Raw genomic sequence first — 14,149 nt, forward strand, 5'->3', positions numbered from 1 at the left:
GACAAAGATCTAGTTAAAGAGGTCATTGATCATTAATTACTTGAAATTGACGATTCGAAGGTTAAAGAGCCTCATACCTGATGAGTAGAGGTGTTTATTGGGTTTATCGGGTCAATTTCGGATTAGATATTTCAGGTCGATTCGCAATCAGATTTTGTGTCCATTTTGGTTTTTATATAATCATAAATACATTTTTAAAGTCGAGTCAAATCATATTCGGTTTCAAAGTAGGGTAAATATCAGACCATTGAGTCTATTTTGAACCCCTCTATTGATGAGACTGTAAGAGGTATAAAAAAATGTTTAGACTGAATTAAATAATTTACTAATAATTTAACTTCAGTTAGTATTTACCTAACGAGATCAATTCATGATAAATTTAAATGCTAGCTTGTTAGATTCATTGATGGTAGGAAGTAGGAACGGTTCCAAGAGTAGACTTGAGCATAAAAATAGAGAAATAAAAGAAGAAGACGAGTAATTTGGGTGCATTACGATACCACTTCAACCATCAATTCCATTTCCATAAGTACTATACACAATCACATACAAAATACAACATATACAATTAACTCATAATGTGTTTGCAATTCAACCTCAAACACCTTTAATGGTGTTAAAACACATTCATGGAGTACAAGAGCTTTCTCTCTAGCTCTCTTATGTTTGCACTCCCTCACTAGTATTTCAGCACTCTATAATAGGGTTCATCCGAGAAAGACACCAATTGAAGCTTCTCTTCATGCTCGTTTCATTAACATATGACACGCTTGCAACGTAGCACTTCTACATTAATGCAGAGCTTAACTTACATCAACATAAACTCATCATTCTTGCTTCTGCAATGCTCTAATACTGCTATGCTACTATTAGACCTCTCCCTTAGCTATAGCTGTCATAACACAAATTACTTCGGTTTAAGGAAAGTAATATGTATCTTCATTACATCATAGTTCCTTTTTTTTCAAAGCTATGGTTTCATTAAGGCTTCTTTAACAATCAAATAGGAACTCTAAATTGAAGTCCTAGTTATATTAAGAAAATTAGTTGCTAATTAAATCATTACTTTTCAATTTGAGCTTCTTTGATAAAAATAAAAATATTTCTTTAGACTCCTCTAGAGGTCTAACGTTCAAAGCCACATAGCTCCATACTTGACTCTAGAGAAACAAGAATGGAGGGTGGATCTAAACCTTTAGCATTAACATTCTTGTTTCCTATGTTGCTAGCAACGTACCACCTAAGAATGAATGACACTACAAGGGAAAGAGTTACTTTATTAAGTTTTACTTGGGGAATAAGAAAAAAAAACTAGTGGGTGGAAGAAATATATGGACGAGATGAAAAGATATAACGAGTTTGTGGATAAAATTAAAATTGAAAATGTCGTGATCGTAATAAAATAAAAAAGGAATTGTAGCAAAGTTAAATCAATCACTAAGAATAGAATTTTTCTACCCATTTTCTTGGTCAGCAAGATGCCCCTAACATGTTAAGTTGTTGCTGTAGAGAATTTTGGGGTATATTTATGTGGAAGGAATAGCAAAATAATAATGTGGACAATAAAATTTAGAGTGATATTGAACAAGTAATGCTTAAAGTAATAATAATAGCACTAGAAACATATAAGATTACAATATATATACTACTAGTAGCTCACTCTGAAATATTGCTCTCACTTTTGCTTTACCACTCAAGGATGTTGTGGTGGGATGATGAAAATGCAAGTGATGAGCACCCTATTTATACTATTAGAAATGCTCCAAAATTCAACAAAGGTTGGCAAGTAATTAAAGCTTTTACACTTAGTTTAATAGGGAGGGGTGATAGGAGTAGAATTTTACCACCCTTGGTTGTAAATTTTTGACTAATTTATGCATTGATAAAAGATAAGTGGTTGGTGACTTTGTTTAACAGTTGCAATGCCAATGAAAGGGATGTCTTCGACAAGACTATAACAATAAGATGAATTATTTTAGTTTGGTCTATGATTACCCCTTCTTGAGGGTAAGTGCTTGTCAATTGCAAAGGAAAAAAATTTTCGATAGTCTCTTTGGTTATGATATAATCAGATCCAAGCCATACAATCTTCATCACATAATCATTACTTACTTACCGCACTAAGGCAAAGACTGTTCAGTTCTGTATTTCGAAGCAAAAGGTAGCTGGAATCCCAGCTTAATAAACTGCACACTTGTGCCATTTTCAACTTGTTGTCACTTCTGACATCTAATCATAGAAATGTCCACAAAAAATGGTAGTTTTGAGTCCTCAGTTTTGTGATGACCCATCTCCCGTACTCTTGATAGGATTGCATTTAGGGGTGGATATCGGTTTAGTCATCAGTTGACTTTAATGCATTCAAATGATGTTCATGTAAATATCAAGAGTTTGAGTAATTTAAGGGGTATAATTTACTTGAATGTTAAGTATTCTTTAATTACATTTTACAGGTTTAGTCATCAGTCCAATTGCGGCAAGCATTATTGGTATTGGAAATTCTTCAGTTATAATCGGTCTCTGGCCTGCTCATTTCTTCTGGACATGCTACTGTGTAGGAAGGTGTGCAGTATTATCTTCATACCACTCTGAACAGTTTTTATTTCATAACCTTTACTTGACTGTTTCATTTGGTTTTTGATTACCAGTACAAAGAAGTTAGGAATGATTCTCAAGATAGTAACACTGATTTCCTTGCCATTGCCGCTTGTATTGTGGCCGATTGTTAGTATTCTTGGGAGCTTTGTAGGTGGGATGGCATTTGGCTTTTTTGCGCCATTACTTGCAACTTTTGAAGCTGTTGGAGAAGATGTCACAGATAAATGTTATCATTGCATAATTGTAAGATGAATCGTTTTTGCACCATTTCGTACTTCCCTTGCTCAAATTTTCTTATGGTTTGGTTTTTATTATTGTAAATCTGTGAGCAAGAAAAGAGAAAAAGATCGAGAAGATTTCATTGAATGTTATTCTTGATGCATTTACTGTCACTGGAAAAGACATTGACAGCTAAAAGATGACAGAATTATAATTCTCTTCTTGTCTCAGGATGGCTGTTGGCCAACACTTCAGGGAAGCTGCACGGTGGTACGAGATTTCACTGATTTTTGCTTCCACTCCTACTTCTCCTACATGGATGATCTCATCATGGAAAAGCCTGCTGATGAGAATACTGTCGAGTTAAAGTAAAGAATAGTTCTTTTTTGTGCAGCCCCTACCCCGGAATTTTTTTTTCAAAAAAAAAAAAAAACTTCTTGATTGTAGAAGGGGAATCTGGTATTTCAATTTAACTTAATGTCTGTCTTTAGGCTATTGCGGTTGCCAGGTTGTTTATTGATCAGCTTACTGGGATTATTAGTAGATGTACCTTTAGTAACAATCCTTGCTCTTTGGAAAAGCCCGTACATGCTTTTTACCGGATGGAAAAGGCTATTAGAAGATTTTCTCGGAAGAGAAGGACCATTTCTAGAGACAGTGTGCGTCCCATTTGGTGGTCTTGCCATTATACTTTGGCCTCTTGCCGTAGTTGCATCAGTTCTTGCTGCATTCTTGTCTAGTTTTTTTCTTGGACTCTATGCTGGTGTTATTGTTCATCAGGTTTGTTCACTTTTCTTTGTACAAGAGTTTTTACATTATCATAAAAACAATATCTGACCATAAACCAAGATTTATTTTGATTTCCTTACTATCTAATATGATACTACTTTTCTGTCATTATGGGATCCATTGAAACTATGTGATGATCGTGTGCATTATAACGCTCCCAGGAAAAATCTTTGACAATGGGACTTGCATATGTTGTAGCAGCTGTCTCCCTATTCGATGAGTATGCTAATGATTTACTTTATTTGGAGCCAGGATCACGCCTTCCCAGGTATCTAAAAGAACTTCAGCTTACACTTAATAAAGTTGTCGCATATCATATTATGGTTGAAATTCTATGATCCTGAGTAAACATTTGGACAGCCAGGCCAAAATATCGAAAGAATGTGGACTCTACATCTCAGAGCATACAGAAAAAAACCTCATATGATGGCCGAGATGATGTTGAAAAGGATGGAAAAGAAGGGCCAAGTGATACAAAGTTGACCTCGCAACGCTCAAGAACATTGAAAGCTGCAATTCAACATTATAAGCCAATAAAGGTATACACGCCGATGCGAATCGTTGTTTTTCCTTTTTATTTGACCATCTAAATCTTAGTTGTCTCGTCTTATATACCAAGTCGTTTATCCTCCCATATAATTGATTAAATATACTGATTTACATATGAGATCTAATAGTAAGATTGAAATGTCTCGTTTATTGCATTTTCTTGTAAAAAATGTTTTAGGTACTGGATTGGTTGTTTAAGTCATGTGAGGTAAACGGAAGAAAACTGCTTCATGATGGTGTAATCAATATGAAAGACATAGAAGAGTGTGTTGTAAAAGGGAACTGCAAGAAGTTGGGCACAGCACTACCAACATGGTGCATCATGAAATGTTTGCTAGCCTCTGCAAAGTCCGACTCACCTGTGTTGGTAGTCTGTATGTTCCTTCTGTAACCAATTACACATAGTTTTCCATGCGTTGACATGCTTGTGCCTTAGTCATTTTGTTTTTGTTTACTTCCAGCTGACGAAGTTGATCTAACGATTACCAGTTGGCCAAGAGAGAAAATGTTTCAATGGTTTATCGAACCTTTATTAGTAATGAAAGAGCAGATCAGAAAATTAAACTTGGATGAAACTGAAGAAGCGTGTTTGAAGATAGCAATTATGCAAAGCAAAAATGAGAGACCAGACCAATGGGATGATATTGGATTTCCATCCAAAGACAACATCAAAAGAGCGCAGCTACAGTCTGTCATTAGAAGGTATGGTTATACACTTACTTTCCAACTTTTGATCCGTTAGAGGGTAAAGTAATAAAACAATTGTCATACGTTTCGAGGGGATTCCACCAGATTACAGGGAATTGTGGGGTCAATGACAAGAATGCCAACTTTCAGACGTCGGTTTCAAAATCTCGTCAAAGTTTTGTACACCGAGGCTGGCATGACTGGCGCATTGGTGAACTACATTGTTGAGAGCTCAACCAAAAGGGACAATTTCGAGGGTGAGAAGAAAGATGAGACTTCAAAAGAGAATAAACATGTAAAGAGTATGTCTGGTGTGGAAAACATCGTATAGATTGAAGAGTTACTAGTTGAAGATAGCACGATACATCGTCCACGGCTCCATGCAATGAATAGTTTTCTGGTAAAGATTGAGCATGTTATAGCAATCAGCTTAGCATATTATTTGTAGATTATACTTAAATTTTGACATAAAACTATATATATTATGTATATAGATGATCTTTAACTAGTTCTAATAGATGTTTGAAGCTTCAAAGGTAGTTGCACTATTGTTTTGAACTTCTTCAGGAGAATATATGTGCATGATTATTAAAATTGATTTTTTTGTTGTAATTAGTAGTTATCGACGATTTATATATATAGGGATAGATTATTAAATGTATCATAAAAGGTAGTTTATTGCAAAATTCACATAACGTAGGAAACTTAATTTCAAAATTTTAAAAACGTGGATTTTATGGTATTCATGTGGTTACAAATTTCAGCAATAAATTGTCTGTGAGATGAAAATAAAAGAAAGGGTGGGGAAGGGAAAGGAAGAAAAGAGAAATGGAAGAAAGTAACTCTTATTAGATTAGGAGTGAAAAGAAAGGAAAGGAAAGAAGGTAAGAGTTTTCATTCAAATCTTTCTAACTTTGAAAGACTTGATACTTTAACAAAAAATCATTCACCTGCTGGAAATCAAAGTGTTACAGACAGAAAAGAGAAAAGAAGAATGATTCAGAGAATGTGGATTGCTATTATCACGCAGTGATTGAGTAATACAAGACCCTTCTTTCGAGAGGAAGGTGCTCTCCCAGTGATACCATGTGTTTAATAAAAATCGCCTGCCTTCCTTTCTACCCCATTCTCTATTATATAATCAGATTCCATAACAAACTTCTTAAGTATATTCTTAACAAGGCACCCAGGCTAACAAACTCATAACAACTTTTCTTCTAAGTTTACTATATTACCCTTTACCCTGAAACTGAAATTATCTCTCAGCTTAGCAATTATTTGGCAGCTTCAGCCTTCTTCTAGTAGCTTCTTCTTGGGCCTTCTAGCATAAGTGAAACGAATATCTGTTTTGGGCTGTTTTCTTGCAATACCTCCCACCCAAAGATTCACCTTGTCCTCAAGGTGGAAGTTAGGATATCGGAGATTGACTTCCTCAAAAGATTCCCAAGTAGCTTCAAAATCTTGCAAGCCCTTCCAGTGAATCAGGACTTCCATATTAGCATGAGAATTGCGCACCCCAAGCACAGCCCAAGGTTCCACCTCTAACACTAAATCAGCAGATACTTGGGCAGGGAGATTGGTCGGTTGATGCCCTGCTCCTAAGGCCTTTTTGAGCTGAGAGATATGAAAAACGGGGTGAATTCTAGACTCTGAGGGAAGTTGCAACTTGTAGGCAACCTGTACAATCCTTTCAACCACAGGATACGGACCGTAGAATCGAGGTGAAAGTTTCTCGTTAACACGCTTCACTAAGGACTGCTGGCGATACGGTTGTAGCTTCAAGTAAACCATATCGCCTACCTAAAAATGACCCTCACGTCGCTTTCTATTCTCATATTGCTGCATATAAACTTGGGCTTGTACCAGGTGAAACTTCAAATCATCCAAAATGGCATCACGTTCTTGCAATTGCGTTTCCACTGACGATACAGCTGTGTGGCCAGCAGAGAACCGAATCAAATGAGGGGGATCTCTGCCATATAAGGCTTTGAAGGGAGTGTAATTAGTGGCGGTATGGAAAGAAGTATTATACCAGTATTTAGCCCAAGGTAACCAGCGAGCCCATGTGTGTGGTTTACCATTCACAAAGCATCTCAAATACGATTCGACGCCTTTATTGACGACCTCCGTTTGGCCATCTGTTTGGGGGTGGTAGGCCGTACTACGCAGAAGTTGTGTACCTTGTAGTTTGAACAGCTCCAACCAAAAAATGCTCAGAAAAACCTTGTCCCGATCTGAGACAATGGAACTGGGCACTCCATGTAATCTCACGACCTCGGATATGAATTTTTGGGCCACGTTTTGAGCAGTAAAAGGGTGCTTAAGTGGAATGAAATGTCCATACTTGGTCAATCTATCGACCACCACGAGTATAGTATCCCACCCTAAGGACTTGGGTAATTTCTCAATGAAATCCATAGAGATGTCCTCCCAAACCCTCTCAGGGATAGGTAATGGTTGGAGGAGTCCCAAAGGAAACAAAGTGGATAGCTTGTTTTGTTGACAGACATGACAGTGCTGGACATATTTGGCCACGTCCTTTCTCATGCCGAACTAGAACCATTCCTCTGCCAATCGCTGATAGGTCTTGAGATCCCCAGCGTGCCCTCCTACCAAGGAATCATGGTATTCTTTGAGTAATGTAGAGGTGAGCTCACAATGTTTCGGTATTACTATCCTCCCCTTATATTTTAAAACTCCATTCTCCAGAGAAAACCACTTAAGAGTTCCTTCTCCTTTTTGAAATTGAGTTACCAATCGTTGCAACGTGGCGTCCTTTGCTCTGAAAGCCTGCACATAATCCCATCGTAATCCACACGAAGCTACCAAAGCGCTACACGTAACCTCAGGGCTGTATTGGCGTGAGAGAGCATCGGCCACTTTGTTTGTAGGGCCCGGCTTGTAGTGAATTGCGAAAGTGTACCCCAGCAGCTTACTAACCCATCTTTGGTACGCTTGTCCCACCTCTCTTTGTTCCAAGAGGAACTTAAGGCTCCACTGATCAGTGTGTACAATGAAATGTCGGCCCAGCAAATAGTGCCTCTATTTTTCCACCGCAAAGACAATGGCCATGAGTTCTTTTTCGTATATGGGTTTACCCCTATTTCGAATGCCCAGAATCTTGCTGAAGTATGCGATGGGATGCCCTGCTTGTAGTAAGACAGCCCCTAGCCCGTGCCCGGAAGCATTTGTTTTAATCACAAAGGGAAGAGAAAAATTAGGAGCTGATAAAATAGGGGCGTTTACCATGGCCTTTTTTAAGGTGTTGAAGGCTGAGGTGGCGGCATCAGTCCACCCGAAATTCTCTTTGCGCAGTTGATCAGTCAAGGGTAAAGCAATTTGAGCATACCCCTTGATAAACTTGCAATAATATCCTGTTAAGCCAAGGAATCCCCTGAGTTGCTTCAAGTTCGTGGGCAAAGGCCAATCGAACATGGCCTGTATCTTGGAGGAGTCCACTTCCACCCCAGCCGCGGAAATCACATGACCAAGATAGGCCAGCCTCTCCTTCCCCACTTCGCATTTCTTGAAGTTGGCAAAGAGTTGGTGATCAGAGAGGACCTGCAGAACTTGGGCTAAATGTCCCTTGTGTGTCTCAATACAAGGACTATATACCAGTATATCATCGAAGAATACGAGTACGAATTTGCGCAAGAACGGCTTAAATACGTCATTCATAAGGGATTGAAATGTAGCTGGAGCGTTGGTTAGCCCAAAAGGCATGACCAAGAACTCGTAATGACCCTCATGGGTACGGAAGGCTGTCTTATGAACGTCGTCGGGCTTCACCCGAATCTGATGGTAGCCAGATTTTAAGTCCAGCTTGGTGAAAAATGGTCGAACCCCCCAGTTCATCAAGTAACTCATCAATGATGGGTATGGGAAATTTTTCAGGAATTATTTCTTTGTTTAAGGCCTTGTAATCTACACAAAAACTCCATGACCCATCTTTCTTTTTCACCAGTAAAACCGGACTAGAATATGCACTAGTTGAAGGTTGAATCACCCCTGCTCTAAGCATATCCGCAACCAGCTTCTCAATTTCATCCTTCTAAGTTTGCGGATATCTATAGGGTCTGACGCTGATTGGATTAGTTCCATTACGCAGTACTATGGCGTGTTCAATACGTCCTTGTGGAGGTAACCCTTCAGGAAGGTGAAATACCTGCTTAAACTCTTGTATCAATGCTATGAATTCTTTAGGGATGGTCGGTTCAGCTTCTACCTCTCCCTCAAACTGGCTCAATTCCAGGAGGTATCCTTGCCCTTCCTTCTGCAGCGTTTTGATCATGGCTTTGAGAGAAATACCCGTTCGACCCAAATAAGGGTCACCCTTTAAAGTGATCGTTGTGCCATTCAATTGGAATTTTAACATCTGTGTTTTCCAGTTGATTGAAGTGGTGCCCAATTTCTCCAGCCATTGAATACCCAAGATTACATTCGAGCTGCCCAAGGGAAGAATTAGAAAATCATCGACGATTGTGACCCCTTGGAGGTCTAACACAACACCCTTACTGTTATGGTAATATTTATTCTTTTATTAATTTATTTAATAATTAACGTTATATTACTTAAATACCCCTTGACCTTTCGGGTTGACTTTGACTTTCGGTCAACGGGCCTTCTTCTGGGTTTTCCATCTCCCTTGAATAGGCCCATGAATTAGTAACCTCTCAATGCCTTAAACTACCTTCCCGTAAAGCAACTTCCCATTCTTCCACAATGCATGGTCCTCCTCCCACTACTCCCATGTTAGTCCACTTCTCCTCAAAGATAACTTCCCCTTAACTGTATGGTAATCCTTCCTCCATGGGAATTGACTGCCCATGTCTCCCATGATCTTCAACTCCCACTCTCTGATGTAACTTCCCTTCCTCACCATTATAAATAGGGGCTACCATCAAGAGAGGAGGGGGAATCGGAAAATAATTCTCTCAAGTGTCCTTACTCATACCCTACCTCTTTAGCCTACCAAAAATTCTAATAACATCCACCACCGCATTTTCTTGTATTCAGTTTCTAATCACTTACTCCTTATTCTCATATCCACGTTCTAACTTGAGCGTCGGAGGGGTTTTCCGGGAGATCACCCCCCGGACAAGGCTAACGTGTTGTTTTGCAGGAATTCAAGTCACTTCCTCCCACGAGTAGCTCCTCTTGATCACACTTTTGCCTATCTCCAGGTATTTTAAGTGTCTTTTGCACTTCCTCGTTTCACTACCGAAACACTTACATACTTCCTCCCCTTGTACAGTCTCACCAGTACCCAAAGTTACCCCAAAACTCCTTGTTTCGGTTGGATTAAGACCAAGCTGCTGGGCCGCTATCTTGGAAATGAAATTATGGGTTGCTCCTGGATCAATCATCACTACCACGGCCTGCTCATTCATTACTCCTTGCCAGGCGCATCGTTTTGGGACTAGTTATCCCCATTACGGAGCTTAAGGAAACTTCTGAGGTCGAATTTGGGTTTGGAAGAGTGGTGTGGATTTTGTCTGAACTCACCTCCGCCACAGCGAAATCGCCATACTCCATCGCATCCTCCTCCTCCTCTTCTTCTGTAAGTAGGACGCTCAGCCCAAGGCGCTAACAGTGGTGGTTAGCCGACCACTTCTCATCACAACGAAAGCATAGCCCTTGCTCCCTCTTCTACTGAAGTTCTTTCTCGGAGAGCCGTCTCATTTCTCCGGAATTTTTGTAATTATTAGTGGCGTTTCGATTCGTGAAGGGGTGATGGGTGATTGGATTTTAGATCTGTGTCGTGTTTGATGAAGGATGGTTTTGATTTTGGGTAGTGAGATTTGGGAGAGCACGTGGGTTTGGGTGGGAGGTACGCCACGTGGGTAGATTTAAATTTTGTTTGGGCCTTGGGCCCAGCTTCCACTTTTCCTCAATTCTTCTGGATAGTTCCATCGCCTGGTCCAACGTAACCGGGTCTAAGATCCGAACCTCAATCCAAATCTCCTCTTTTAATCCCTTTATATATTGCCCTTTGGCTATTTCTTCTGGAACACCATCAATCGGGGCCAAAAGCTCAATGAAGCGAGCTGGTATTCCGCCACCGTTCCGATCTGTTCATGAGCGAGCCGCTGTTCATGCAATGTGCCGGTGGCGGTGGATCTGAAACGTCGGAGGATTAACGTTTTCAGCGCATCCCACGAGAGTACTGCGTGGCGCCAGCGTTCCCATTGATACCACAGTAAAGCATCTCCCTCCAAGGCAACAATGGCGGCCTCCAGTTGATCCTCTTCCCCCAACCGGTATAAATGAAAGAACCGCTCAGCTCTGAGAATCCAGCCGTCCGGATTGGTGCCGTCAAACAGAGGTAGGTCAAGTTTTCGAAGCTTCCAATTCGATTGGCCTCCTGGGTCGCCTCCTTCTCCATTTCCCACCTGAGATTGAGATGAAAATGGGTTATCCCATGTCGATGGCGAACCGTTCAACGAGGAACGTACGTTTGATCGGATTTTCTCTTGGCCAGCAGCCAGCTGATTATTGAGGTCAGCTTTGAACGTTGCCAATGCCGTAGTTATCTCCTAGGCTACACGCGCGGGTAAGCCAGCCATCTCCTGTTCCAGCAAGTCCAACCGTTGCCCGTGATTTAATCTGGCCATCTATTTCTTCGTTTTTCTGGATCGATTCCGCTCTGATACCAATTTGCTGGAAATCAAAGTGTTACAGACAGAAAAGAGAAAAGAAGAATGATTCAGAGAATGTGGATTGCTATTATCACGCAGTGATTGAGTAATACAAGACCCTTCTTTCGAGAGGAAGGTGCTCTCCCAGTGATACCATGTGTTTAATAAAAATTGCCTGCCTTCCCTTCTACCCCATTCTCTATTATATAATCAGATTCCATAACAAACTTCTTAAGTATATTCTTAACAAGGCACCCAGGCTAACAAACTCATAAAAACTTTTCTTCTAAGTTTACTATATTACTCTTTACCCCGAAACTGAAATTATCTCTCAGCTTAGCAATTATTTGGCAGCTTCAGCCTTCTTCTAGTAGCTTCTTCTTGGGCCTTCTAGCATAAGTGAAACGAATATCTGTTTTGGGCTGGTTTCTTGCATCACCTCATTCTCTTCGAAACCCATATCTCCCATTTTGTTATTCAAAAAAAGATTCCCTCCATTTCAAACCCACTATCTCATAATATTTTGCAGAGTTCGAGTTGAAGAACTCTTTTGTTGCGCTCTCCTTTATTGATATGAGTTGTCGTCTTTTTTCCCTCCCCACACCGTGCTTATAGTTGTTCTATGGGCGAAATACTAAGTATGATAATGATAATATTTTGAAGAGTATTTCCAGGCCTTTTGTACAAAACCTAGCAAAATGTTACTAATAATTTATATTATATTTTGTCTCAAAAAAAATTACAATTCTACCTTACTATTTGAATATTTATCAAGATATTTCAACCTTCACAAGATCAACAACTTCTTCACTAAAAAATTTTATTTCGAATCTCTTTAAACTGTTGAGTATACTCTTAATGATAATAATTCTCATTTGATTTTGAATATTTCAAAACACCAATAGAAACAGCTTGATTATCCCCCTAATTTTGGTCCATAAACAAAAGAAACCCACATAATTCTACCTTACTATTTCGCTTATCCCGATTGAATTGGTATAAAGATTCGAATTTTGCACATAAACCTCAAGTCCTATCCCCAATTAAACCACGGTAAAACCTTCCCACAATTAAAACACAATAAAGCTCAAACATATACCCTCAAAATCGCAAAATACAAACACCCATAAAAGCCTGTTCCATGCCCTGACTTTCAACCCCAGTCATAGATCTAAAAACACATAAGTGTAGAAACGGGTTGGACACACTCTGTCCTACATCAATTGGATAAGACGGTGCACTCTAAAATGATACTCTTTATGTTCTTTTAAATTTAAATATGTGAGAACTTTTTAAGTCCTAAAAAACAAACTAGGATAGAGGAAGTAATGCATTACTTCTGAGGTCTTGCTTATATGAAAATATTATTTAAAGGATAAAAAAGTTAAAACTAACAAAACAAAGGTAATTAGAGATGCAAATAAAGTAATTAAAATAATTGTAAAAGAGGTGGAATGAGGATAAACGAAAAACATTTCGAGGAAAAGAACTCCCCCTACCCTCCCCTAGGGTAAATATATACTCCAATATGAGAAAACTAATTGTTATTTTATCCATTTTTTATTACTTTCTAACTAATTCTTCCACCTATCTAACAATCAAATTCCTTAAATCATCTATCCTATTAAATTCGTTTTTCTAACTATGACTTTTATTTAACCTTTAAATATTATACTTAATCCAAACGTACCCTACATTTACGTATATTCAACTTCTTTTCTTCCCCTTCATTGATAATTGGAGCGTTCGTCTAATAATCCACACATGTATGTGTGGGTTTACTTGTGAGGGGTGTGTTGAAAATACTTTAAATGTGACTTGTCTCATACACCCATAGTCCCACTCGTGTAAACATACCCACGGAAAACCCGTAGGCTCAAGCCCACTAACCTACAGGTAATGCGTGTTAACTTGCATACACACTATTCGCTCTTTTCTAAAATCATATGGTATTAGGAGGATTACTCATTAAGCATTATATGCAAGTCTATAACTCATATTTTATAACGTGAAATCTTTGTCACATGAATAGTATTTCCTCTATTTCATTACTTGTTACATTTCACTTTATTATGCAATCTAGTGTATTATTTTGGTCATTTACATCTTGAGTTCTGCATAACTAAATTTAAAAAATTTATTATTATGAGAATACACAATTAGATGATTCAAAAAAAAATTCATTTGACTATATTTTTTCTTATTACATTAGTTACAATATATAAAATAAGTTTAAACAATAAACAATATCAAAATTACCTGTGTAGCAAGTATTTCAGAACAGAAATATTCCAACATGGGGAGAATTGTAAAACACAATGACATACTCGGATTCTATGATTAATCAAGTATCGGATGCCAATCTCAAAAAAATAGACAAATTCCAAACTGGCAAGTGACAGGGTGTCAATCTAAAGCAAACTCACAAATTGATGAAAGCAAAAGTCTTGCAATGATTCACATTTAGTAAGCAAGTTGTCCAAAATTAGTGCCAAAAAGTACTGGTGATTTGGCGTCAACACTGCAATTAGAATCAGATCCCAGGAAGTGTTCTTTAAGTATTACCAGTCGGTGACTCCCCTTTCTACGAAATGTTCACACTTTTGTCTGCCTTCTATTCAATACTTCTATCTACAAGTCACTTGCTATATAAACAGAAGCTTCCTACT

At 38.7% G+C, this 14,149-nt stretch overlaps 1 protein-coding gene across 2 annotated transcripts in view; it reads left to right on the plus strand.

Moving 5' to 3' along the window:
- LOC130806675 (uncharacterized membrane protein At3g27390) overlaps positions 1-5,528 on the plus strand; it is a 16,837-nt gene extending 11,309 nt beyond the window's left edge. The window contains exons 1-10 of one of the 2 annotated variants that reach the window (XM_057671841.1): positions 1,833-2,376; positions 2,454-2,562; positions 2,649-2,841; positions 3,049-3,185; positions 3,309-3,597; positions 3,768-3,874; positions 3,971-4,145; positions 4,334-4,529; positions 4,617-4,857; positions 4,948-5,528. In XM_057671841.1, the coding sequence (XP_057527824.1) occupies positions 2,665-2,841; positions 3,049-3,185; positions 3,309-3,597; positions 3,768-3,874; positions 3,971-4,145; positions 4,334-4,529; positions 4,617-4,857; positions 4,948-5,173 (1,548 nt within the window). In that variant the 5' untranslated portion in view covers positions 1,833-2,376; positions 2,454-2,562; positions 2,649-2,664 and the 3' untranslated portion in view covers positions 5,174-5,528. Of the gene's footprint in view, positions 1-1,832; positions 2,377-2,453; positions 2,563-2,648; positions 2,842-3,048; positions 3,186-3,308; positions 3,598-3,767; positions 3,875-3,970; positions 4,146-4,333; positions 4,530-4,616; positions 4,858-4,947 lie in introns of those variants that run through there. The other variant, XM_057671840.1, reaches the window with a different exon arrangement.
- The last annotated feature ends 8,621 nt before the right edge of the window (positions 5,529-14,149 follow it).

This window comes from Amaranthus tricolor, chromosome 2, assembly GCF_026212465.1.
Source record: "Amaranthus tricolor cultivar Red isolate AtriRed21 chromosome 2, ASM2621246v1, whole genome shotgun sequence".
In the NCBI taxonomy this organism is placed as follows: Eukaryota; Viridiplantae; Streptophyta; class Magnoliopsida; order Caryophyllales; family Amaranthaceae; genus Amaranthus; species Amaranthus tricolor.